The following is a 27,434-nucleotide window of genomic DNA, read 5'->3' on the forward strand; positions in this document are numbered from 1 at the left end:
GTCCCACTTGCCCTTTATTCCCGGGGAGAATATCAGCAGAGGAAATGCAGAAGGTTCAGCTTTCCTCTACTCCCGTTCAGGGCTCTGCAACCACAACCAAAGGTTTGATGAGACCAGTTGTGGTAACGATGGAATCGATCTGGGATGTAATCCAAGGTTTGAACATAACTCTTTCTACATTATCTTGCTCCCTTAAGGGAGAGATTACAGAACCTAAGCAATTGAATCAGAATCTGATAATGCTCATGATCAAAGAAAGAAAACTAAGGAATTAGAAAGAGAAGTGGTACAATTGAAAAGTGTTACCTCTACGCTCATAAAAGAGAGATTCTCAGACTCTTAAGATGGAATATCTGGAAAATCAAGGTCGGAGGAATAATCTGAGATTTTTGAATTTTCCAAAATCACCTTTAATACCTGCATTAGATATGCTTAAGAAGTACTTTGTGATAATATTGCGGATTCCAGCTGAGGGCTACCCGCCCATAGTTAGGACCCAATATATAACATGGTTTTCAAGACCTTCTAATGAACAACCACAGGGTGATATGAACTTAACTGACTTCTGGAAAGTTCCTTAGATGTTGTAACGGAAAGAACTACTCTCTTAGTGACTTTTGCCTTACAGCCGGACAGAAATAGCATTTTGCGTTCTTATTTTCGTCACATTAATGAGCTATTTTTGGGTGCTAAAGTTTGAATTTTTCCTGATTTAGCAAGGGATACACAAAAAAAGGAGAGAATTCTTGGAATATAAACCAAGAGTCCTCAATTTAGGAGGTTTGTTTGAGTTACAATTTCCTTGCAGGTGTCTTGTGTCTCTTGAAAAGATTAATTATGTTTTCTTTAATCCCCCAAAATTGCTAGAATTTATTACCTCTAAAGAAAGGGCAAAGGTTTCCTTGGAAGCATCAACTGGATAATTACGCTGTATTTGGTTGCGAGTGTTAGTCAGCTCCCTACCGCTTCAATGATAATGTATTGTAAGATTTTTTTCTTTCTTTCCTAGTACTTGGATCAACATATTGTGGACTAAATTAAGGGGAATTTTCTAGAATAATTTTGAATTATTTTCATGTAAAAGTTTTCATATATTTCTAACATTTATGTTATGATATAAATGTAAAAATTAATAAAAGAGATTAAACAACAAAAAACAGCGGTCTCAGCACAGACCCCTGGGGAACCCCACTATCTACTCTTCTCTTTTGAGAATACTGACCATTTAACCCTACTCTCTGTTTTCTATCTTTTAACCAATTTTTAATCCACTAATCCACAATAAGACACTACCTCCTATCCCATGACTTTCCAATTTCCTCTGGAGTCTTTCATGAGGTACTTTGTGAAATGCCTTTTGAAAATCCAGATACACAACAACAACCAGCTCACCTTTATCCACATGTCTGTTCAACCCTTCAAAGAAATGTAATAGATTGGTAAGGCAAGATTTCCCTTCAATAAATCCATATTGGTTTTGTCTCATTAATCCATACTTATGAATATGCTCTATAATTTTGTTCTTTATAATAGTCTCTATCATTTTGCCCGGCACCAATGTTAGGCTCATCAATCTATAATTTCCAGGATGTCCTCTGGAACCTTTTTAAAAAATCAGCATTATATTGACCACTCTCCAATCTTCTGGTACCATGCTCAATTTTAAAGATAAATTACATATTACTAATATTAGTTCCGCAAGTTCATTTTTCAATTCTATCAGTACTATGGGATTAATACCATCCGGTCCAGGAGATTTGCTACTGTATCCCTTTCCCTTCCACTCCTCGTCCCACACATGAACTGGTATCTCTCTCTCACTCCCTCTCTCCCCTACCATTGATATGAAATCTCTACCCCATCTCTCAAACTGCCCCCCCCCCCACAATGTACCTTTTAAAACTTCCTTTCCAGAGGTTGCAAGAAGTGAGCAATGATTTACACATACTGCTTTTGCCAGCTCCAGAGCCTTCCTTCTGGCACAGAAGTGGGATCGTGTCAGAGGGAAAGCTCTAAGGCCAGTATGAGCAGTGTTTGTAAATTGCTGCCTGCTACCAGTGACCGCCAGAAGGGTAGAGAATTTTTAAAAGGTATACGGGGGGAGGGGTTTGAGAGACAGGGGGAGATGCGATATCGTCAGTGGGTGGGGAATGGGAGGGGAGAGAGAGAGAGATGCCAGAAGTCTTCAGCTGGCAGGGCTTGGGGATCCTCACTAGCCAAAGCAAGGGTGTGTCGTGGCCGTGTAGGCCTGAGCCCAAAGTGGCCCTTGCACTCTGCTGCTTCCTATACCCTCTGACTCACATTTCCTGTGTCACCATAAGGAAGGGAGTGCCTGCAACCTTTGAGTGGCATCTGCTCCTTCGTGCTTCACCCCTGTTCTGAAGAATATGCCTCCAAGAATTTCAGTCTCCCTGCAAATATAACGGGTTAAAATGCAAATTCATTGCCAGATGTGATGAAGGTGTTCTTGATGGGGGAAAATATTTCCTCTGAAAGCTGGATTGGACCATAAATATGTTTCAGAAAGACCATCAAATACAGTACAGTCTCAATTATCTGACCTTTGCTGATCCAACCATCCAGCGTATCCAACAGACCCCTGGTGACATCACGCGGCTTCTCTTTCCATTTTCCGAAACTGGGACCCTACTTTTACCACCATTGTGAGCTGGGACTCTGCTTTTACTGCAATTGTTTCTGCATTGTTTGTCTTCTCTTTCCGTTTTCCAAACCCAGGACCCTACTTTTACCACCGTTGTGAGCTGAGACCCTGCTTTTACTGCCTTTGTTTCTGCATTGTTTGAGGGGTTACCATTGTTTTCCGTATTATCCAACTTTTCATTTATTTGACACGAGGTTGGTCCCATTTAGGTTGGATAATTGAGACTTTACTGTACTGTAGATTTTGGAATGGTATGACTTTAGTGATCATTGACCTGAACTAGATTTCAACCGTTGATCTGGAAGTGACATGTTCTGTACCCCTCTGCCCACACCCTGAGCCGTTAGATCCATGAGGTGAGGGGCTCTATAACATTATGCCAATCACCTGCACCATCCAGGCCTAGAAGTGACAGACTCTTTCTCCCTGTGCTTACACCCTGAGTCATCTGGTCTTAGAAGTGAGAGGAAGTGAGAGGTTCTATCCTCGTGCCAATCTCCTGAGATACCCAGTCCTAGAATGGAAACTCTGTGTCCCATTCCTATCCTCTGCGCTTCTATAGCTCTAACCTAGGCCTCATTATTTTTCTGAAATGGGAAAAGAATTATAGATGTTTCCTCTAGTGTTTTTTTTCTAAATTAAAAGTGAATATGTTACTGTAGCCTGCAACCAAAATATCCTCCGTTTCAGTGTGGGGTCAAGAACACATCCTTAATTCCTACCACAAATATCCTCAAAATGTCCCTGCAATTAACATTATAGCTACGTCTTGCAAGGTTCCGCGTTAGGAGTTACGGATCAAGAAAGGGATCTGGGTGTCGTCGTCGATGATACGCTGAAACCTTCTGCTCAGTGTGCTGCTGCGGCTAGGAAAGCGAATAGAATGTTGGGTGTTATTAGGAAGGGTATGGAGTCCAGGTGTGCGGATGTTATAATGCCGTTGTATCGCTCCATGGTGAGACCGCACCTGGAGTATTGTGTTCAGTACTGGTCTCCGTATCTCAAAAAAGATATAGTAGAATTGGAAAAGGTACAGCGAAGGGCGACGAAAATGATAGTGGGGATGGGACGACTTTCCTATGAAGAGAGGCTGAGAAGGCTAGGGCTTTTCAGCTTGGAGAAGAGACGGCTGAGGGGAGATATGATAGAAGTGTATAAAATAATGAGTGGAATGGATCGGGTGGATGTGAAGCGACTGTTCACGCTATCCAAAAATACTAGGACTAGAGGGCATGAGTTGAAGCTACAGTGTGGTAAATTTAAAACGAATCGGAGAAAATTTTTCTTCACCCAACGTGTAATTAGACTCTGGAATTCGTTGCCGGAGAACGTGGTACGGGCGGTTAGCTTGACGGAGTTTAAAAAGGGGTTAGATAGATTCCTAAAGGACAAGTCCATAGACCGCTATTAAATGGACTTGGAAAAATTCCGCATTTTTAGGTATAACTTGTCTGGAATGTTTTTACGTTTGGGGAGCGTGCCAGGTGCCCTTGACCTGGATTGGCCACTGTCGGTGACAGGATGCTGGGCTAGATGGACCTTTGGTCTTTCCCAGTATGGCACTACTTATGTACTTATGTACTTATGAAATCCAGTAGCCCCACCTATTTCCCCTCACCCCATTGAAGAACTTGGAAATAAAGGGCTGTTACTTACTTCCACAGGCATCTGCATGAGTAGCACAGCTGCCACAGGGCCCTGCGCCTGGCAGTACCCCTCCTCAGGCCTGTACACCGTGTATGCTTTCAGGACCTTAAGTAGCCCCTGCTGACTGCCTCAAAAAAACAAACAAACATAATTAAAATGATCAACAAATGGCTTACACAAACACTCCTCTCTGAGTTCAGCTTCCATGCTGGAAGCCATCTTGATCCTGATCTGTTCTCCAGCTGTTGAAATCATCTTAGCAAAGTATAGTGTGGAAACATGGCATTTTCTTGACAAGTTCTAATTCTTTTTTTCCTATGCTTGATTTGTAGACAGTGAACAAGCAGCAGGTACCCAGGTGTAATGTAGGGATTAGGATGTATGAGGGGGAAAAAAGACAGATCCTGGAAAAGGAGCTCCTCCTTACAACTCACAAATATGAACTGATCCTACCACTTTTCTTAAAGAACTAAATACAATATGTGCTCTGCCCCCACAGCTGTGTGTTGTATTGTTCAGTGTGTGTTGTACTGATAGCTTTAAGCTAATGCAAGCTGCTTCCTGTTTTGGTTTTGCAACCTTTACAACCATAGTTTAAATGTTGCATGTAACCTCTTCTCTCCAGTCTCCTTAAGATCTGCCCTTGCTGTTAACAACCAATTATCAGCACTAATTAACATTAATTAGAATGTATGCGCACTACCTGCTAAGTGTATTCTGTAATGTGATGCACGTAAATTCTAAGTTGCATAGTTGAAAAGGGGATGAGGGACGGGCGGGCCATGGGCATCTCTAAAATCTATGCACGTTGTTATAGAAAATATCCACTCCGCACCTAATTTAGGCATCGGGATTTACACCAGGTTTTACTTGGTGTAATTGGCCGCGATTAAATTTAGTTGTGTGGACTGGTGCTCAGCGTATTCCATAAACTGCGCAGAACTTTAGGCTTGTTCTATAAAGTACGCCTAAATTTAGGCGTACTTTATAGAATATGCTTAAGTGAATTTCATTTTGACGCCAAATTTTTAGGCGTGATATATAGAATCTAGTCCCATATGTGTTACTTGTGCAGTGCATATCACAGAGAGGGAAGGAGTGATACATGTTGCAGAATGTGATGTGCTTCTCATAGAGCCAGCAGAATTCCTCTGAGAAGGTATGACTGTATATACTTTACCCGTGTCCCTCCGGTGAGAGAAACATCTCATGGAAGGGAAATTGGCGGTGAATGTCTTTCTCAATAGTCTCAATCCACTGCTTTTCCCCTGGTGCCTGATCCAGCTCCTAAAGATAGAGGAAGATAGCTAAAACTCCATCACTGTTGGACATGGATGAATGAAAGGTCAGTCTGATTAGCTGGCATGATGACATGTGACAGAGTCAACTGACATCTCCATATTGATGTATTGGGTTGCAGGCAATATATATTAGAATCAACATTGCGATCATGTAGCACCCAACATATAGAATTCATTGCATTTGCTCTTTCACATGATGAATTTATTTATTTATTTATTTATTTGTTACATTTATATCCCACATTTCCCCACCTATTTGTAGGCTCAATGTGGCTTACATAGTACCGGAGAGGTGTTTGCAGACTCTGGTGTAAACAAATACAAAGTGATGTTGTGGTAAGATAAAGTTCATGTGGCACAGCCACAGTAGGGAATTGTACAACGGAAGAGTTGTGTTTTGTCCATTACGTTCTTTAGTTTTGTTGTGTTGCAAAGATCAGGCATTTATGTTGGATTGGTAGGGTATGCCTTTTTAAACAGGTTAGTTTTTAGTGTTTTACGGAAGTTTAGGTGGTCGTTCTTAGTTTTCAAGGTGTTTAGTAATGTGTTCCACAGTTGTGTGCTTATGTAGGAAAAACTTGACGCGTAAGTTGATTTGTATTTGAGTCCTTTGCAGCTTGGGTAGTGCAGATTTAGGTATGTTCGTGTTGATTCGGATGTGTTTCTAGTTGGTAGGTCGATCAAGTCTGTCATGTATCCCAGAGCTTCACTGTAGATAATTTTGTGAACCAGAGTGCAGATTTTGAAAGCAATGTGTTCTTTGCTTGGGAGCCAGTGTAGTTTTTCGCAAAGGGGTTTTGCACTTTCAAATTGCGTTTTTCCGAAGATAAGCCTAGCTATCGTGTTTTGAGCGGTCTGAAGTTTCTTTAAGGTTTGTTCTTTGCATCTCGCATAAATTCCATTGCAGTAGTCTACATGGCTTAGTACCATTGATTGTATCAGGTTGCGAAATGTTCTCCTTGGGAAGAATTGTTTCATGCGTTTGAGTTTCCACATTGCGTGGAACATTTTCTTTGTTGTGGATGTCACTTGGCTCTCTAGTGTTAAGTTGCGGTCCATTGTAACGCCGAGGATTTTCAGGCTGTCTGAGATAGGGAGGGTGTAATCTGGGGTGTTGATAATAGTGGGGTTGTCCGCGCTGTGTAGGGATGAGAGGGTGAGACAGTGTGTTTTTTCTTTGTTTAGTTTTAGTTGAAATGCATTTGCCCAAGAGTCCATGATGTTCAAGCTGATCTTGATTTTGTTGGTGATTTCAGTCAGTTTACATTTGTAAGGAATGAATATTGTGACATTGTCTGCATAGATGAAAGGGTTAAGGCCTTGGCTGGATAAGGACTTGGCTAGTGGGGTCATCATTAGGTTGAAGAGGATCGGTGATAGCGGTGATCCTTGTGGTACTCCGCAGTCTGCTTTCCACGGCTATGATATGTTTGAGTTTGATTTTACTTGATATGTTCTTGTGGTTAGGAAACCCTTGATCCAGCTAAGTATGTTTCCACCAATCCCGAACTTATCTAGTAATCTTATTAATATATTATAAGCTCTGTGGAGCAGAGATTGTCTCTCTGTGTCAGGTGTTCAGCGCTGCGTGCGTCTGGTAGCGCTATACAAATGCTAATAATAATAATTATGGTTTACCATGTCGAATGCACTACACATGTCGAATTGGAGGAGGAGGATGTTTTTGCCTATTGCTATTTCCTGCTTGAATTTGGCTAGGAGAGTGAGTAGTACTGTTTCTGTGCTGTGGAGGGGGCTAAAACCTGACTGTGATTCGTGTAATATTGAGAATTTGTTTATTTAATCTGTAAGTTGTTTGGCTACCATGCTTTCCATCAGCTTGACTGACAACGGAATTGATGCTACTGGACGGTAGTTAGTGATTTCATTTGTTTTTTTCTTGGTGTCTTTTGGTATCGGAGTGAGTAGGATATTGCCGTTTTCCTTAGGGAGACACCTTGCTGAAGCATGTAGTTTAGGTGGGATGTGAGGTCTGTTATGAAGCGGTCAGGGGCGGATTTCATTAGGTAGTTGGGACAGGTATGTAGTTTACAGTGAGTGTTGGAGAACCTGCTGATCGCCTGTGCAACTGCATTGACGTTAAGGAGGGCGAATTTTAACCAGGTTCGGTCAGCCGGGTATTCTCCCGTGGTTGGGTCCAACTCATTAAGGAAGATTTCAATGTCAGTGTTGTCCTGAGGTAGCGTGTTGCATAGGTTTGCAATTTTTTCATTGACATACTTAGCAAGTTTGTCTGCAGATGGGATGTCTGTATTCGATGTAGTGACCAAGTTGGTGTCTAGGAGTTTGTTCACGAGTTGGTATAATTTCTTCGTGTCTTTGTAATCTGTCTCTATTTTAGTTTTTTAGTATGATCTTTTGGTCTGTCTTATTGCGTATTTGTATTTTCTTTGTGATTGTTTCCATGTGTTGAGTGTGTGTTCGTCTTTTGTTTTTCTCCATGCTAGTTTGAGTTTCCTGGATTGTGTTTTTAGCTTTTTCAGTTCATCATTGAACCATGGTATCGAGTTATGCTTACGTCAAGTTCTTGTTCGTAAGGGTGCTATTTCATCTAGTATGCATTTGCATCTTTTATCCCATTCCATGAGGTAATATATGGAGTCTGTTTGTGCTGTCCATTCATTGTTGTATATCTGTTGCCAGAATGTTTTCGTGTCTACTTGACCTCTTGTGCTGTAGGATGTGTGTTCTTGTATTTGGTGTGATCCCTTCTTCTGTCAGTGTAGGGATAAATTTAATTTGTAGTGATCAGTCCAGGGTGTTTCTGTCCATTTAATATCTGTTATTATTAGGTTCTGGTCTGTTGAAAGTTTGTGTGAGGCAAGATCAAGTGTGTACCCTTTGACGTGGGTTGCTTGCATTTGTGGCCATTTGAGATCCCATAGGTGGAGGAATTCCTTACATTCTCGTGCGTTGATTGAGTTTGGGTCTTCTAAGTGAAGGTTGATGTCTCCTAATACTAGTACATTGGAGTTGGTTACACATGTGTTTGAAATGAAGTCCATGAAGTTAGTCTGGCCTTCGTTCCAATTACCTGGAGGTCTGTAAAACAAGACACAATTCAAATGATTGCGTAGGGTGTGGATTCTGATTGAGGCAATTTCAAGTTGAGGTGTCATGGACTCGGCAGTGGTTTCAGTGGTAAAGTGGGATCGATAGATTAGTGCTATGCCTCCACCTCTCTTTTCCTTTCTGGTCCAGTGTGTGATTTTGTATCCTGGATGGCACAGGTCTAGGATTATGTGGTCCTTTTGGTCGTGGATCCAGGTTTCATTGATGAAGAGTAGGTCCAGGTTTTCTGCCATGATCCAGTCTGTTAATATTGCTGTTTTATTTACTGCAGATCTGGCATTGATGTAGCCCACTTGGATTGTTTGGAATGGGTCTTCTGCGTCTGGTGTTGTGTGGACTTTTATCAGTTGTCGTTTCTTTGTTGAGGTGATTTTGTTTGGACCCTTCTTTGCATTTTGTGGTGGTAGTCCGCATTTGGTGTTCTTCCTTTGTTGTCAGTTTGATGAGGTGTGGTGTATCTGATCAATCTTTGATGATTGTATAGTATGCGTATAATGTTACTTTCTGCAAGAGGGGTGGTTAGTGTTAAGTGGATCAGTGTTAAGGAGTAGATTATTAGGAGTAGTTTGAAGGTATTCATTTCGCTGTGGGCTACTAATCATTGCTTCCCTCTCTTCACTGACTTAAGAAGAGGGTCTGCCTTTCAAGCTGTTGAGATCAGTACTGGATCAGGTTTCAGTGATAAGATAATGAGCAGAGGAGATGGGAGGGGGAGAGTAGCTCTGAGTCAGGGTCCTCCCTCAATCAGTCTCTTAGCAACTAATTGCTTCCCACCCTCCTTGCCCAGAGGATCTTCAGGGCTCAGATTTCTGGCTTTGGCTGGAGGAAGAAGGGAAGGGAACTTCAGAGCACCTTCAAGGTAATTAGCACAGAGGTGTGACAGATGCAACACAAAGAACTCAAGTTGGAAGATTCCGTCTCACTCTGAATTACACATCACAGGTGAGAGGAGCTCCTGTGGATCTCTAATGATGTGTACAGACTTAGTTATACAAAGGTAGGATTAAGCAGTACAGTGGTTCAGGCTTCAGCTGTTTAACACAGTTCTAGAACTGTAAAATAATTTTGTTGATTTTGGCTCAGTTCATAGAGAGTAAATCCCTTCTCAAGCTGAAGTTGTGTTACCTGGTATTTCTTGGGATTCTTTACCATGTTTGTCAATCCCCCACAGAGAAGAGGCCAACAGCGAGCTCGCAGGGAAGAAGGGATTCCCTTCCGACACAGGATTTTCACCTAACGAAAACAGAAAACATGTCAACAACAAAGGACAGCACAAGGAAGCAAAGTAAGAGTATGAAGAAGCAACAACTCATACTTAAAGCAAATTTCTAATTCAGCAGTGGCACAACTAGATTTAATGAGCTCCTGGTGAAGAAATTAAGACCTTATAATACCATGTTGCCCAAGGTAGCGTGATCTGTGGGTTCACCTTAGAGCTCTAGTCAGGGAGTGGGACAGGAGGTATGGGGGTATGCTAATCCTGTGGGAATTCTGTCCCAAATTTTACACAGAACGTATGCAGAATTTAACATTTTAAAAATTGTATGCAGAATTTTCAAAGTTACGTGCAAAATTTAAATATTGTTCCACAGAATTCCCCCATCATAAGTCCTGACTCCCTCCCAGGTTCTACCCTCCCCAGTTCTCTTACTTTGAACTCATTCCACTCCCCAGATAGGTTCAGCCCCCAGCTTTCTCTGCCCAGTTCTCCAAGGAGGACAAATCCCAGTTTTCTCCCCCTGCTCCCATCATCTCTCTGTTCAACTTGTTCTCTATCCCCCAGCAACTATCTGCCTTCCACATTTTTTTCTCTTCACCCCTCAACTTTCTCTGCCCTCCCCTGTTCTCTCTCCCTAACATACCCAGTTCTGTCTGTTCCTAAGTTCTCCCCCAGAACATACCCCCACTTCTCCTTCTTCCCCCCTCACCCTCTAAGACACACCTAACACTACTCCTTCTCCCCCCCCCCCACCCATAGGCATATAATTTTCTTCTCCTCTCCCACACCCCATAGTACACATCCAGCTTGCTCTCCCCGCAACCCGCCATGGCATACATTCCCAATTTCATGGTTTTTCTGCTCATTTTCATTTGTCATTGACATGAAATGATAAATCATTTCAAACAAATGCACATCCCTACTAAGAAGCAGAACAGCCAGGAACCAGGTTATGTTTTGCTCCTCTATCTAGAAGGTTCTCTGAGCGGTCTCCAGGCTGCAGGTGTGAAGGTAAAGGCAGGTTCTGTCCAGTTTCCTAGCAACAAGTGTTCCATATTGTGAAGTGTTGTGTGGTCTGTGATGTCATCAGTTTGCCAGTTGACTTTACTTTTCCTCCCCAGATAAACAGTGCTTTGGTGCAGAATCTAATTTACTAATAATCTGGATGGGAAGGTGGAAGTTTAGGTCCTAGTGTCCCATGAGAGGGTCTTGCTTCTTCAGTGGAGGATTATCCTAATGGTTTGACCATGGACTGAGAACCAGGAAGCTTGTGTTGAAATCCCACTGCCACTCCTTGACATCTTGGGCAAGTCACTTCACTCTCTATTACCTCAGTTATAAATATAGAGTGTATAGCCCTGTGGGGACAGGGAAGTACCTACTGGACCTAAATGTAACACCTTGAGCTACCACTGAAAAGGTGTGAGTTAAATCCAAACACAAATAAGTCATCACTTACTGTCATAGGGCCAAGCTTCTTTTCTGTAGATGGGAAGGCGGTAGAACTAGAGGACATGAAATGAGATTGAAGAGGGGCAGACTCAAGAAAAATGTCAGGAAGTACTGTATTTTTTCATGGAGAGAGTGGTGGATACTTGGAATGCCCTCCCGCGGGAGGTGGTGGAGATGAAAACGGTAACAGAATTAAAAAATGCGTGGGATAAACATACAGGAATCCTGTTCAGAAGGAAGGGATCCTCAGAAGCTTAGCAGAGATTGGGTGGCAGAGCCGGTGGTGAGAGGCGGGGCTAGTGCTGGGCAGACTTCTATGGTCTGTGCCCTGAAAATGGCAGATACAAATCAAGGTCAGGTATACACATAAAGTAGCACTTATAAGTTTATCCGTCATCTACTATGTTACTATAAGAGCCAGAAGATCTTCAGCTTATACTGCAAGACATGGCTCCACAGCAGCAGGACATGAGGTGCTTCTCCTGCTGCCCAGCTGCATGGGGGATTAAACACTGCTGGAGGTATGAACAGTGTTTGCTGACCTCCTAGCATGTTGCTGCCTCTCAAATTTTGATACAGCCACAAGTGCAGTCCTCCCAGCAACAGGAGGTCCCGACACTTTGCTGGGCTCACTCATGTTGACTATACCTATGGCAGAGAAATTCACTGTGAACAGGATGACAGTCCAGGGGTGAACTGCAGGGATTTTGCTTTTTCTTTGTTGTGTTTTAGAAAAGCACAATTAGCTAGGAATCAAGAAACTGGATACCTTCATTGTACGTAACAAAAGAGCTTCCTAAGGTATGAAGAGAAAATGCTGAAATGCATCTTTAGTATCATCCCAGAATTTAAATACTCTTAACAGAGCTGCAGCACCATTATCCACATTCTTTGATTACTGCAAAACATAGTAACATAGAAACATAGTAAATGACGGCAGAAAAAGACCTGCATGGTCCATCCAGTCTGCCCTACAAGATAAACTCATATATGCTACTTTTTGTGTATACCTTACCTTGATTTGTACCTGTCCTTTTCAGCGCACAGACCGTGTAAGTCTGCCCAGCACTATCCCCGCCTCCCAACCACCAGCCCCGCCTCCCACCACCGGCTCTGGCACAGACCGTATAAGTCTGCCCAGCACTATCCCTGCCTCCCGCCACCGGCTCTGCCACCCAATCTCGGCTAAGCTCCTTAGGATCCATTCCTTCTGAACAGGATTCCTTTATGTTTATCCCATGCGTGTTTGAATTCTGTTACCGTTTTCATTTCCACCACCTCCCGCGGGAGGCCATTCCAAGCATCCACTATTCTCTCCGTGAAAAAATACTTCCTGACATTTTTCTTGAGTCTGCCCCCCTTCAATCTCATTTCATGTCCTCTCGTTCTACCGCCTTCGCACCTCCGGAAAAGGTTCGTTTGCGAATTAATACTTTTCAAATATTTGAACGTCTGTATCATATCACCCCTGTTTCTCCTTTCTTCCAGAGTATACATGTTCAGGTCATCAAGTCTCTGCTCATACGTCTTGTAACGCAAATCCCTTACCATTCTCGTAGCTTTTCTTTGCACCGCTTCAATTCTTTTTACATCCTTCGCAAGGTACGGCCTCCAAAACTGAACACAATATTCTAGGTGGGGCCTCACCAACGACTTATACAGGGGCATCAACACCTCCTTTCTTCAGCTGGTCACACCTCTCTCTATACAGCCTAACAACCTTCTAGCTACGGCCACCGCCTTGTCACACTGTTTCGTCGCCTTCAGATCCTCAGATACTATCACCCCAAGATCCCTCTCTCCGTCCGTACCTATCAGATTCTCCCCGCCTAACACATACGTCTCCCGAGGATTTCTATTCCCTAAGTGCATCACTTTGCATTTCTTCGCATTGAATTTTAATTGCCAAACCTTAGATCATTCTTCTAGCTTCCTCAGATCCTTTTTCATGTTTTCCACTCCCTCCGGGGTGTCCACTCTGTTACAGATCTTAGTATCATCCGCAAATAGGCAAACTTTACCTTCTAACACTTCGGCAATGTCACTCACAAATATATTGAACAGAATCGGTCCCAGCACCGATCCTTGAGGCACACCACTACTCACCTTTCCCTCCTCCGAGCGAATTCCATTCACCACCACCCTCTGGCTTCTGTCTGTCAACCAGTTCCTAATCCAGTTCACCACTTCAGGTCCTATCTTCAGCCCATCCAGTTTATTTAAGAGCTTCCTGTGGGGAACCGTGTCAAAATCTTTGCTGAAATCTAAGTAGATTACGTCCATAGCTCGTCCCTGATTCAATTCTCCTGTCACCCAATCAAAGAACTCAATGAGATTCGTTTGGCACGATTTCCCTTTGGTAAAACCATGTTGTCTCGGATATTGCAACTTATTGGCTTCCAGGAACTTCACTATCCTTTCCTTCAGCATTGCTTCCATTACTTTTCCAATAATCGAAGTGAGGCTTACCGGCCTGTAGTTTCCAGCTTCTTCCCTATCACCACTCTTGTGAAGAGGGACCACCTCCGCCGTTCTCCAATCCATCGGAACCTCTCCCGTCTGCAAGGATATATTAAACAAATCTTTAAGAGGACCCGCCAGAACCTCTCTGAGCACCCTCAATATCCTGGGGTGGATCCCATCCGGTCCCATGGCTTTGTCCATCTTTAGCTTTTCAAGCTGTTCATACACACTCTCTTCCGTGAACGGTGCTCTATCTACTTCAATCTCATTTGTACTTTTTGCAGTCCATCGCGGTCCTTCTCCAGGATTTTCTTCTGTGAAAACAGAACAAAAGTATCTATTTAGCAAATTTGCTTTTTCTTCTTCATTATCCACATAGCGGTTCGCATTATCTTTTAGTCTCACAATTCCCTTTTTAGTCATTCTCCTTTCACTTATATACCTGAAGAAATTTTTGTCACCCCATCTTACATTTCTAGCCATTTGTTCTTCCGCTTGCGCTTTCGCCAGACGTATCTCTCTCTTGGCTTCTTTCAGTTTCATCCTGTATTCCTCCTCGTGTTCCTTTTCTTGAGTTTTGTGTATTTCTGGAACGCCAACTCTTTAGCCTTTATTTTCTCAGCCACTTGCTTGGAGAACCATATCGGTTTCCTTTTTCTCTTGCTTTTATTTACTTTCCTTACATAAAGGTTCGTGGCCCTATTTATAGCTTCTTTCAGCCTGGACCACTGTCCTTCCACTTCTCGTATTTCCTCCCAGCCCATCATCTCCTTCCTCAGGTATTCCCCCATTTTACTAAAGCCAGCACGCTTGAAATCCAGAACTTTGAGTTTTGAGTTGCCGCTCTCCACTTTAGCTGTAATATCAAACCAAATCGTTTGATGGTCACTGCTGCCCAGGAGGGCACCCACTCGGATATTTGACACGCTATCCCCATATTTGACATGCTATCCCTCCCTCGTGGGTTCCGTCACCATTTGTCTGAGCAAACCGCTTTGTAAAGCATCCACGATCTCTCTACTTCTTTCCGATTCCGCAGACGGAACCTTCCAATCTACATCCAGCAGATTGAAATCTCCCAGCAACAGCACCTCTCTCTTGTTTCCCAACTTTTGAATATCTGCGATCAGGTCTTTATCTAATTCCTCCAATTGTTTCGGAGGTCTGTAGACAACACCCAAGTGTATAGAGGTTCTATCCTCTCTTTCTAGGGTGATCCATATCGCTTCTTCCTTTCCCCAGGTACCTGTCATTTTGGTCGCCGTGATATCACTTCTCACATATAGAGCTACTCCTCCACCTTTACGACTCTCTCTATCCTTCCTAAACAGATTATAGCCTGGTATGTTTGCATCCCATTCATGGGAACCATTTAGCCATGTCTCCGTGATTGCAACAATGTCTAAGTCTGCCTCCAACATCAGGGCTTGAAGGTCATGAACTTTATTGCTTAGACTGCGAGCATTTGTGGCCATCGCTTTCCATGTATATTTCCTGGTATGTGCTTCAACATTTGTGATTTGGGGTTGTCTTTTCTCTTTGGGTACCTTCATATCCTTCTGTTCCAACTTCATTTCTTTCTCTTCTGCCTCAGTTCTATTTTCAGGATCATCATCATGCTGTAATGGAGCAAAAGAATTCTGTAGGGGCAACACTTGTGAGGGCGGATGCCTCTGGTGCACATAGCGAAGTCTGCCTGAGCCTATGTGAACCATCTATTCCTAGGTGGTTTTATCCTTGGAAGCAGTGGTGTGAATTTGGTTTGATTCTGTGCTGCATGGTTTTGTGTAGTCTTAGAAGCTGCTTTAAGTGCATCTAATTCCTGTTTTACCTTACTGAGCTCCTGTTTTAAACTAGCAAGCTGATGACTGACAGGACAAGCCTTAAGTCTCCAGATAATTGGCCTTGAAGTCAGCTATTGTTGTCAGCTTTTATGATGCTTTTTTAATGTACATTGAAGTCGATTTGCAGTAGTAAGGCTGCTGTGTAACTTTTTAAAAGATACGTTACATACTGAGGATGGGCTGTCATTTGTACTGACACAGGAAATGTCAACATATCCCACATCAATGCATGTCGTTAACCACCGAAAACAAGCAGAAAAAAAAACACATTTTGTATTTTTCGATTGCAGATAATAGTGCACTCTCTTTGCAAATAGTGCACTCTTTGGAAAGAATGAATGTGTTCTCTTTCTCAATAGTGCGCACATGCCCAAACTATCACACATACATAAATTACTGTGCGTACGCATGCACTATTGCGAAAGAGTGTTCCATTACTTTAGAAACATATCCAAGTGTAAATAGCTGCATTTAGAACATGTAAATTGCCTATTTCAGAAAGCAACTATTTACATGTAGAGATCCTAAGGGGGTGTGGTTTGGGTGGGACTAAACATTATTTTTAAAATGTGCTTGTTTTGGCCAGAGCTTTATATGAGGGATTAAGGGATTCATTTTGGGATGGGGATGGGATTTGATATACTGCTTTTTTGTGGTTACAATCAAAATAGTTTACATATTATATACAGGTATTTATTTTGTACCTGGGGCAATGGAGGATTTAGTGACTTGCCCAGAGTCACAAGGAGCTGCAGTGAGAATTGACCAGTACCCCTTGTTCTCAGGCCACTGCACTAACCATTAGGTTACTTCTCCAGACCTTAATCTCATGTAGTTTATTTCCTGCTCCAAACATGAAACCACATTAAAAATGCAGCTTCTAGAGAATGACACGGGGATAAAATTTGACCCCATCTTGGGTTCTGTCTCCATCCCCACCCCGTCCCCATATGCCCCGTCTCGTCCCTGCAGGCCCTGTTCCATCCCCGCCCCATCCCCTCAGGTTCTGTCCCTGTCCCACCCCATCCCCGTGGGCTCTGTTCTCAGCTGCAGAAGCCTCAAACACCTATGATTTTATATTTAAATCTTTTTATTAAAGTATAAAAAGGAACAATATGCTGTGCAACTGTTGTGTATAAATTACAAATAGAAACAATAATAACAATGAGCAGCTATAATAAAGTCTCCCACCACCACCACCCTCTACCCCTCCAACCCCAACAATAGCTGACTTCTACTACCCCAAGGAATCCTAATCCACCCTGTTAAAAGGTCCAGGAGTACAAAACACAACCTGTCCTGTATGCAGGGCCGGTCTTAAGGCGAGGCGACCGCATAGGGCCTCGCGCTCAGGGGGGCCCCGCGCAGCGCGCCTCAGGTCGCCCCGCCCCGACCGCCCGAGCACCACTCTCCCTCCCTCCCAAGTTCAACAACGCGCGACGGCGACGTGGTGGGGGCGCTCCGCCCCAGATGTCAGCGGGTGGTGGTGGGTGGGGGGTGCTCCGAGTCCGCTCCCGGCGCTGCTCGTCCTGTCCTGCCTTTAAAACCCAATTTGAAGCGCTGGAGTAACAGGCAGCAGCACCTCGCGTCTGCCCTTCTACTAAAAATCTCTTCGACGACGTCATTGGGCCTTCCCACATTGAGTCCCGCCCTCCTCTGAGGTAACTTCCAATTACCGTGAGGGCGGGCGGGACTCAATGTGGGAAGGCCCAATGACGTCGTCGAAGAGATTTTTAGTAGAAGGGTAGACGCGAGGCGCTGCTGCCTGTTACTCCTGCGCTTCAAATTGGGTTTTTTTTAAAGGCAGTGAGGGTGGTGGGCCTGGGCGGCAGGAGAATGGAGCTGGTAGGTGGGGAGGGACTCAGATGGGAGAAGGGTGTGGGGCTCTCAGGTGGGGGAAGGGTGGGGTGGGGAGGGGGTTCTCAAATGGGAAGGAGACTGAGGTGGGAGGGGTTCATGGATGGGAGAAGCAGAAGGGGGTGGGGAGGGGGTTCTTGGATAGTTGAAGGGGACAGGTGGGGAGGGGACTGGGGTTCTTGGATGGGAGAGACTGGGGAAGGTGTTCTTGGATGGGAGAAGGGGACGGATGGGGAGAGGACTGGGGTTCTTGAATGGGAGAAGGGGACTGAGGTGGGGAGGGGGTTCAAGGATGGGAGAAGGGGATGGGGAGGGGGTTCTTGGATGCTTGAAGGGGACGGGTGGGGAGGGGACTGGGGTTTTTGGATGGGAGAGACTGGGGAGGGGGTTCTCGGATGGGAGAAGGGGACGGGTGAGGAGAGGACTGGGGTTCTTGAATGGGAGAAGGGGACTGAGGTGGGAAGGGGGTTCAAGGATGGGAGAAGGGGATGGGGAGGGGGTTCTTGGATGCTTGAAGGGGACGGGTGGGGAGGGGACTGGGGTTCTTGGATGGGAGAGACTGGGGAGGGGGTTCTCAGATGGGAGAAGGGGACGGGTGGGGAGGAGACTGGGGTTCTTGGATGGGAGAAGGGGACTGAGGTGGAGAGGGGGTTCTTGGATGGTTGAAGGGGACGGGTGGGGAGGGGACTGGGGTTCTTGGATGGGAGAAGGGGACTGGGTCTGAGAAGGGGCAATATGGGAAAATGGGGGCCATGCCTGGGGCTGGTGGGAAAATGGGGTATGCGTGGGTCAGGTGGGAGAATGGTTCTGAAAAGGGGGGCCCTAATACAAGGCATGTGGATGAAGGGGGCTGGAACTGGGGGTTGAAAAGGAGGTTAGGTGGGATAAGAGGCTGGAGACTGAAAAGGGGCAGGGGCTGAAACGGGGGACTGGGGGCTGAAAAGGGGACAGGGAGAAGTGGCTGGGGGGCTGAAGCTCAGGACTGGTGGGAGAAAAGGGCTGGGGCTGAAATGGGGGACTGGTGGGATAGTGGGGCTGGAACTGAGGGCTGAAAAAAAGGGGCAGAGAGGGGCAGATCCTGGATGGGGGAGCAAGAGGGAGGGCAAACCCTGGATGGATGGGAGAGGGAGGGCAAATGGTGGATTGAAGGAGCAGAGAGAAAGGGCAGACAGTGGATGGAAGGGATAGAAAGGGCAGACAGTGAATGGATGGGGGAGAGAGAGAGGGCAGACAGGGGCAGATGGTGGATGGAATGGGCAGAGATACAGGGCAGATGTGGATGGAAGGGGCAGGAAGAGAGGGCAGACATTGGATGGAGGGGACAGCAGAGAGGGCAGACACTGGATGGCAGAGAGAGACCGAAGACAGATGCTGGATGGAAGGAAGACAGTGAAAAGATGAGGAAAGCAGAAACCAGAGACAACAAACTGTAAATAAAATATATATTTAAATTTTTTGCTTTAGGATAAAGTAGTATTGTAGATATGTTAATAAATGTTTATAATAGAACATGCAAACAAGGTAATCTTTTTATTGGACTACTTTTAATACATTTTGGCTAACTTTCGGAGAACAAAACCCCCTTCCTCAGGTCAGGATAGGATACTGTAACAGTACTATACTGTATTGACCTGAGGAAGGATGTTTTGGCCTCTGAAAGTTAAATATATTAGTTCAATAAAATGGTATTTTATTTTCTATATTTGTTTTATTTCTATTTGTTAATTTGTAAAGTGGTGATTGGTATTTGTTAGTTTTTTTCAAATTTACATCTGCTGTCTTTATATTTTGCACAGTACTAGGGGACATTTTCTGTTTCTGTGGTGTCGCATTGTATGCAGAGTCTGGCATCTTGGGGTTTCATTTTATTTTTTGTCTAAATAGAAAGTTTATGATTACTTATTCTATAGTGGATTAGGGTGTATCTGTGTTTGTGAAAAAGACATGGCTTTCAGTTGGCACTGACTGCAGGATCGACAAGCCCTGGAGCTGGGGGCCTTGGAGCTCGGAGGGAGGGGTGGCGGGCCCTGGAGCTAGGGTGGGGGGTGGAGTTAGGGTGGGGGCGGGGCTAGGGTGGGGCCCCATCAAATTGGTCTGCATAGGGCCCCGCACTTGCTAAGACCGGCCCTGCCTGTATGCCCTAGAGAGGAGAAATATGCCCTATGAAGCACTGATATGATGTCTTCTTAGAAGATGTGCTGGTAGCAGGATGTACAGGATCCCCCATGCAAATTTTGCTGGTTGTGGCCAGCATGTTTGCTTGTTTTTCCAAAAAATCAAAATATTGTCGTCTGCATAAATCAAACATAAATAACAGTCCAGTTGATTAACAAGCTTCGAAGTAGAAAGTGACACGGGGACAAAGTTTCTCCCCATCCTCAAGGGCTCTGTCCCCATCCCTGCCCCTTCCCCGTGGGATCTGTCTCCATCCCCACCCCACCCCTGTGGGATCTGTCCCTACCCCATCCCCATGGTTACCGCTGGTCCCCATCCCCGTGTCATTCTCTAGCAGCCTTGTCTCTTAATTGGCAGCACTTACACATATAAGTGTATAATGGAGCAGCTACACATGATATTCAATGCTATTTAACCAGCCAGGAACAGCTCCTGGCTGGCTAAATAGCCTTAAGTTGGCTAAGCGCTAATATTTAGCTAAGTTTAGCGGCCAGATAGACCCCCATAAATAGCGGCTAAATAAAACCTCGGAAATTCAACGTCGGTCGCTGGATACGGCCCAGCATTGAATTTCCAGGTTCGCTGTCAACTGCAGAAGTTAGCTGGGCTGCCTCCAGCGATTTGGCCTCAATGTGTATATTTTAAGCCAGCTGCTCCCGTTGCATGTGCCAGCAAATATGCAAGCACTGCTGCTGGTATTTTAGAGAAGCCTCTTCACCAGCAGATCTGTTTCTAAAATACCACTGGAACGAAGTATTTTCTGACCTGTATGTCTCAATTCCAGTTTTTATGTTGTATGTAAATGAGGCTTTAAACCTTGAAAATCTACCCCTCGGTTTACTCAGGTGCACTAGCGTTTTTAGCGCACGCTAAAAATTAGAACATGCTAATGCTAGAGACACCCATGGGTATCTCTAGCATTAGCACATGCTAATTTTTAGCGTAAGCTAAAACTGCTAGCGCGCCTACAGCGTGGCATAGTAAACAGGGCCCTAAGTCTTTGGAAATGTACCTCCAAATGTTTTAAGAAAAAACACACTGCCGTGAATTAACTACTCCACTAGAGAGGTTTGATAGGGGAAACCCAGTGCCTTAGAAAGTTTTACTGGATTCCATTAATAGGGTCTTTGCTATTCAATTTCTCACCTTCTTGTATTTCCTGGACATGGCTTTCTCCCAGTGTGATGTCATATCCAGCCATTTTGCCTCCCTTTGTCGGATAACCTCGAGTGGTGGCTGTCCCAGCCTGAAGAGGGAGTCAGAAAAAGGAAGTTCTGGTGTGATTCATCTTGATGCTCCATATCCCTGAAACCCCTTCCTCCCTTTACCATCCACCATTCTCCGCTTCCTCTCTATCAAATCCACTTGAAAAATCTGGATCCACCACAACGTTTTGTTCCTAAAAGATGTTTCTTCACCTCTCACCCTACTCATACCATCTCTCTTCAAACATTTTCTCATCACACATCTATAGAGCACCCTCTCTACAGAGTCTGGATTCCAAAAACTCAGTAATGGCCTATTGAGATGCTCCATCTATTGTATTTCACAATTTCACTTCTTGTCTGCTTTTTTATCTCTCAAATTATTCTCATTTTTAGTCGCTCTTTACTGACAGTGGAGAATGCCTTCTGTTGGCATTCATTTCTATTCCAAGAGGTATAGAAATCCAGCTCCACCTCTTTTCATCAGCAGCTCTGCATGACCCTTTGCAAGAAATGCCCAAGTTGAAGATACAGATGGAAATCAAGGGGATTCTTTCTCATTCTGTGGCTTGCAGAGAGGGAGGTAAGTTTTATAAACAGTCACTCTTGTGAAGAGGACAGTGTATTCCTGTTGCTGCCACCTCCACCTCAGGGAGAAGAGGGGGAAGAGAATGACTGAGAAAACCTTTTAAGGCTGTGTGTGGTAGGTAGACAAAAGGGAGAAGATGGAAGAAGTGTGATGACTACAGTTTCACACAGAACCCAGCATCTGTCACACAAATCACAAAGAATCGTATTTTCAAAGCACTTAGACTTACAAAGTTCCATAGGTTACTATGGAACTTTGTAAGTCTGAGTGCCTTGAAAATGAGCCCCAAAGGCTCTTTCACAACTTTTCATTTCTGGAACACACGTACGGAGCTGCCAAACTGCCCAGTTCCAGGCAGGAGACTTTTTTCTCTTGTCCTGGTTCTGAACTTACATCTTCAGTGCAGTGTGGTATTTATAGTCGTTGATCCCATCTATTGAAATCAGTGTTGCAAGTCCCATAATGCATTAGGATAGGGTTGCCTGAAATCCAAGACTGGCCTAAAATCTCCCTCTTGGAGCTGGGTAACTTGGCAGCTTTTACCTCTCTTCTGTATGAGTCCAGGGCTGAAGGTCAGAGTTCCTGGAATTTAAGAGAAGGTGCCTGAAGTAGGCACGGACTGTCATTTGTAACGATATGGGACATGAGTGACATATCCCATGTCATTAACAAGCAAAAATGAGCAGAAAAGACATGACATTTTGTGGGAGGTTTTTTCATTTACCAATAATAATGTGCACTCTTTGTAAACAGTTCATACTCATTGTAACACTCTTAATGACATCGATCCCCTAATGACAAAATGGCCAAGAAAACCTATATAAAATAAAAATTCCCAGAAATGACACAGAATGCGAATTTTCCTGCTGCTCACTCCTAGCCTGGAGCAACCGTAAGAGCCTCAAGGTAGGAATCTAAGGGGCTCTTTTACAAAGCTGCGGCAAAAAGTGGCCGATTTTCTATTTTCTGCATTAATGGCCTTGTGCTACTGTTGCTATTAGTGTGTGGCCCTTACTGCCACCTCTTTTGTATGTGGTAACAGCTCATGCGCTAATCACATACTAATTAGCGCACGACAGTATGGCTGTGCTAACTGATTAGCACAGACACACCTACTCTCCACCCCCCCAGACACGCCCCCTCACCCAAAAAAATACAATTCGTTTTTTAGTGTATGGGTAGTACACCTACATCCGGATTTTACCACAGGACGCCTCAGGTAGATATTTGTGTGGACTACATTGATTGCCAGTCAAGGCTAGGATTCAATTTAAAATGGAGGTCATGATTTTTAAGATCTTATATGGTGAGGTTTCACCTTATATGATAACTTTGGTGACTCAGCAGATGGGTCTTAAATCTAGTTGCTATTCAACTATAAAAATAGATGAAGTCTGTAAAATTTTTATCTTCTTCTTTCCTCTATCATGCTGTTTCTTTATGAAACACTGTACCATTGGGGATTAGGAAAATTAGAAACTAACCTTTATACAGATGCTTAAGACATTTTTATTCCATAAATATGTTTTATCTGGTATCAATTGAAATTATCGTATATTGATGCTTTCTTCCTGTATTATTACCTGTAATTGATTTTGTTATTTGAACATATGGTTCAATTATTCTTATCTTGGTGTGAATCCAATGAACTATGTGGGTGTCTGCGGGTTATAAGCTTAAAGTATAATGTAATGTAAACCCTTTTAAGCTGCAGTAAGCACAAATTAATGCTTACTGCAGCTTGAAGGAGTCTGCATACTCATTATCTTTTAAAAAACACTATAAATAAAAATCACAAAAATAAGAAAGATTAAAACAAAAAAAACATAGTTAAAACAATCCGTATCTCATACCACTGGAGCATATTACTCATTATACACCCTTCCCAATTATTACTTATCGTGACAGGACGTTTCTCCTAACAGTTCCCTTAAAAACATAATCGCCATTACATGATAACCTTGCTAGCGCCCGTTTCATTTGTGTGAGAAACGGGCCGTTTTTACTAGTATATATATAATGTAAGTGGGCACACCTAGAAAAACTGAAGGGGTCAAATTTACCCCTTTCTCGTTTCAGCCATCTTACTGTTTTTTTTCAGGTGAAGTAGTGGGGTTTGGGTATGGGACTGTTTTTGTTTTTTGCAATACTTCTCAATCTGGATTGTTTGACATGGGCTGTCATTGACCTCTTTTCCCAAATGAGTCCACAACAGGAGAGATGTAGAACTACAGGATGTGGATTACCCCTCTCTGGGGCCCATTGGCTCCTTGTTCTAGGGGCTAAGGAGAAAGCTCAGGGGTTGCCATTCTGGTCCACAACTGTTCACTGAAGCTCAGAGTAGAGGGCAACCGATGCCGGGCTTCTCAGTTTTAACTGAAACCGAATCAGCCAAAATTTGCTGCTCAGTTTTGGCTGAAAATGAAAACAGAACTGAAAATGGCACCTCACCCACCCATGCAGAGAGTGTGTCATCCCGGTCCAGCCACCAGCCACCACTTGCCACACCCCCTCCCCTAGCAGAGGGCGGATCCTCCTGGACTGGCCAGCCACTCATCCTCACCCCCCAACCACAATCTCTCCATCTTCCCACCACTCAAAGACCGTCCCTGGGCCTATTTTAAATGCCTTGGTGGTCTAGTGACTTCTTCTAGGCTGAAAGCCCCGAGGCTGAACAGTTCAGGGAGGCCCCGATACAGAGGTTTCCAAGGAGGCCCCAGTACAGAGGTTTCCAAGGGAACGAGCAAGCAAGTGACAACTTGAGTGCAGATGATTCCCATAATCATGCAATTATTAGCAGGTCAAGTTCAAGGAGGTAGGAGAAGTGTCTTTGAACTTTAGAGTTAAGACGTGACTGTGTATGTGACTTTATAATGAAGTGTGGAACCTGTCAGGGACAAGGTTCCAGGACTATGCTTGACAGACTTTACTAAGAGTGAGAAGCCTGTGAGAAAACAGGCATGTTTATCTTTCCTGTGGTGTAGAATAAAGCCTTTCCTTTTGACCTTTGCACTACCCTCTGTGTGTTTTATAAGGACTCCATGCCTGCAGGAGCAAACATTATCACACCCAGGTTGCCAGTCTCAAAGCCTGCTACACTAACCATTAGGCTACTCCTCCACTCTTCATCAAGGAAAGGACTGAAGGCTGCAGAGTAATGGAATGGGTAAGTTCTGAGACTCTGCAAGAGGTAGGAGGTAAGACTTAAGTCTCAGGTGCTGCCTGATCTACTTGATGTAAAAGAAAGGAAGCGCTGGGAAACAAAGGGCCACAGGAGAGAGTGGATAGAAATGTAATTTAAGCACAGAAGATCTGTTTGCCTACCAAAAGAAAGGGAAAGGAGTGAAGTGCAGCTGAATAACTGATAAAGAGGAGAGAGGCTGTTGACCAACCTAGAAGTAGCACCTTATTGGAGAACAAGCCAGTCAATATTCAGCTTGAGGTGATCAGCATGCGGCAGTTGCTGGCGCATATACAGGTCTCAAAATAAAATGGTGTCCTGTACTCCTCCATTCCCCCCCCACACACACACATACTGCTTTGGTCCTTTCCCCCCACCCCTGGTGAGGCCCAGACCCCCTCCTCCCCCCCCAGCAAGGTCTACACCCCCTCACACCCACCATAGGTCCAGAGACCCCTCTCACCTTCCCTGACAAAGCTAAACCCCCTCCTACCCCCCAACAAGGATAGACCCCCCCCCCCCCCCCAGTCAGGATAGCCTGCCTGAATTCTCTGGTGGTACAGCGGGGGGGGGGGGGGGAGGACAGTGAACCCCACTCACTCCTGTCCCTAGTGGCTACCTCATGGTACTATTGTCCAGTCTGCTAAGAGGTGTGAAAGATGTATAAGCCTGAAGGAGGGAGCAATGTTCAGAGGATGCCAAAAGATATAAATCCTTATGAATACTTATTGTAATAACCTTCTGAAGAAAAATCAATAAAAATAACATTTTTTAAAAGTTAATAAATCCTTTGAAAATTTTTGATGATTTTTCCAACTGGTTTTCTTTGTATGATATATTTGTCTTGTATTTCTAGCTTTTTTTTGTATATATTTGTAAATTTTTGGAGAGCCAAATAAATAGGGATTTTATTATAATTACAGTAATAACAGTATGCGCTTATGCTTTTAACCTTAGTGTGCCTATCTGACAGTAACCAGTAATATGTAAGTCTGCCTTAATACTTTGCATGCATTACGATAAAAGTTTTTAGGATATACGGTGGGGAATTTTTGATATGACACCTAAATCCGATTTAGGACGTTTTCCAAAAAACATTCAAAAGTCCAATAGCAAACATAGCCATTTTCAAACCAGAAAAATGTCCAACTTTTTGTTTTGAAAATGTCCATTTGCTAGATGTTTTTGTCTTAGTGTGTCTATCTTTTAGGACCATTAAAAAAAATGTCCAAGGGAAAAACACACACAAAAAAGCAATTGGGATATATGGGTGGGGGTGGGAGGCAGAATTCTTAGACTGGCCCACAGACATCCCAGCAGAACAGTGGGGCACCCTAGGAGACACTGCAGTGGACTTCACATAAAAGGTCCCAGGTACACATCTCACCGTTACCTCCTTATATTGTATGGTGAGTCCTCCAAAACCCACCAAAAACCTAGTGTTTCCAACTGTACACCATTACAATAACCTTGTCCCTGCTGGTGTCACCTATATGTAGGTACAGTAGATTTTTGGAGGATTTTGGAGAGCTCACACTTTCCACCCCAAGTGTACCAGCCAGCATGGGATATGGGCCTGAGTCCCCTTCTCTACAGTCCACTGCACTAACCACTAGACTACTCCAGGGGCCTGCTTTAATAGGACTGCCATAACATCTGAACCTGTCATACTGTTTCTTTCACCCCTTTAAGGGGTGGGAAGCAGGGGCGTAGCCAGACACCCAACTTTGGGTGGGCCTGGGCCCAAGATGGGTGGGCAGAAGAACCCCGCCCCATTCCACAGGTGATTTGGTCTCTCCTGCATGCCATATGGTCTCTCAAACATCCCCCCTCTCTCACATCTTTTAAATAGCAGATTTTCACCGGTGGCAAGCAGCAATTAATGCACACTGCTCATGTTGTTCCCATAGCCTTCCCAGTGATGCAACTTCCTGTTTCCGCATAGGCGGGAGTACATCAGAAGGAAAGCTGTGAGGGCGGTGCGAGCAGTATGGATCAGTCACTGCTTGCTGCAGGCGAAGATCTGCTATTTACAAAGTATGCAGCAGGAACAGTTGTCGGGAGTTTTCAGCTGGTGGGACTTGGGAATCTCTGCCAGCCACATCATAAGTGTGCTGCTATTAGGTGGGCCTGAGCCCAAAGTGGGTGGGCCTGGGTCCACCTAGGCCCGCCCTTGGCTACGCCACTGGTGGGAAGGGGTCATCAACCACTGGGGGAATAAGGGGGATTGTCTTAATCTCTTGAGTGGTCATTTAGGGCACCTTTCGGTCACTTAGTCATGATTGAAACAGGTCTAGCCAAAAACATCTTAATTTTGGCCCTAGATGCTTTCATTTTGTTCTATTATTGCAGAAAAACATCTAATTTTTGGTGCCGCCCATGTCTCACCCAAAATACTTCCCCTTGAAATTTGGACGTCTAAAATTAGGGTGTAGAAAATTGCAAATTGGACATTTTTGAGAGAAAAACATCCTTCTGCCACCTTATGATGGTTTTTTAAAAAACTTTTTTTGTTTTGAAAATTAGTCCCCAAATGTGTTTTAGCCACAGAGCTTAACTAACTTGCTAGTGCAGTAGCCTCTAGGGTACCCCACAGCCACACTGATCTGAAAGGTCTGCTACACCTGTTCTGTGTGCTTCGGAAGAAGATTGTGGAGGAAATTTTATAATTTTATAGCTGCTGGTGCCAAAAATAACCTGTGTACCCACCCTTGGATTCCTCTTCAGCCTCAACACACAGGGGACC

The 27,434-nt window shown here is 44.2% G+C and overlaps 1 protein-coding gene across 2 annotated transcripts in view; it reads right to left on the bottom strand.

Moving 5' to 3' along the window:
* The window catches only part of TBC1D10C (TBC1 domain family member 10C), a 131,592-nt gene that overhangs the window by 55,408 nt on the left and 48,750 nt on the right, over positions 1 to 27,434 (bottom strand). For both annotated transcript variants that reach the window (XM_030185687.1, XM_030185678.1), the window contains exons 3-6: positions 20,860 to 20,959; positions 9,829 to 9,936; positions 5,490 to 5,596; positions 4,319 to 4,433 (exon numbers count right to left, since the gene is read on the bottom strand). In XM_030185687.1, coding sequence (XP_030041547.1) covers positions 4,319 to 4,433; positions 5,490 to 5,596; positions 9,829 to 9,936; positions 20,860 to 20,959 — 430 coding nt within the window. The remainder of the gene's footprint in view (positions 1 to 4,318; positions 4,434 to 5,489; positions 5,597 to 9,828; positions 9,937 to 20,859; positions 20,960 to 27,434) is intronic.

The sequence above is a fragment of the Microcaecilia unicolor genome, chromosome 1, assembly GCF_901765095.1.
Source record: "Microcaecilia unicolor chromosome 1, aMicUni1.1, whole genome shotgun sequence".
Classification (NCBI taxonomy): Eukaryota; Metazoa; Chordata; class Amphibia; order Gymnophiona; family Siphonopidae; genus Microcaecilia; species Microcaecilia unicolor.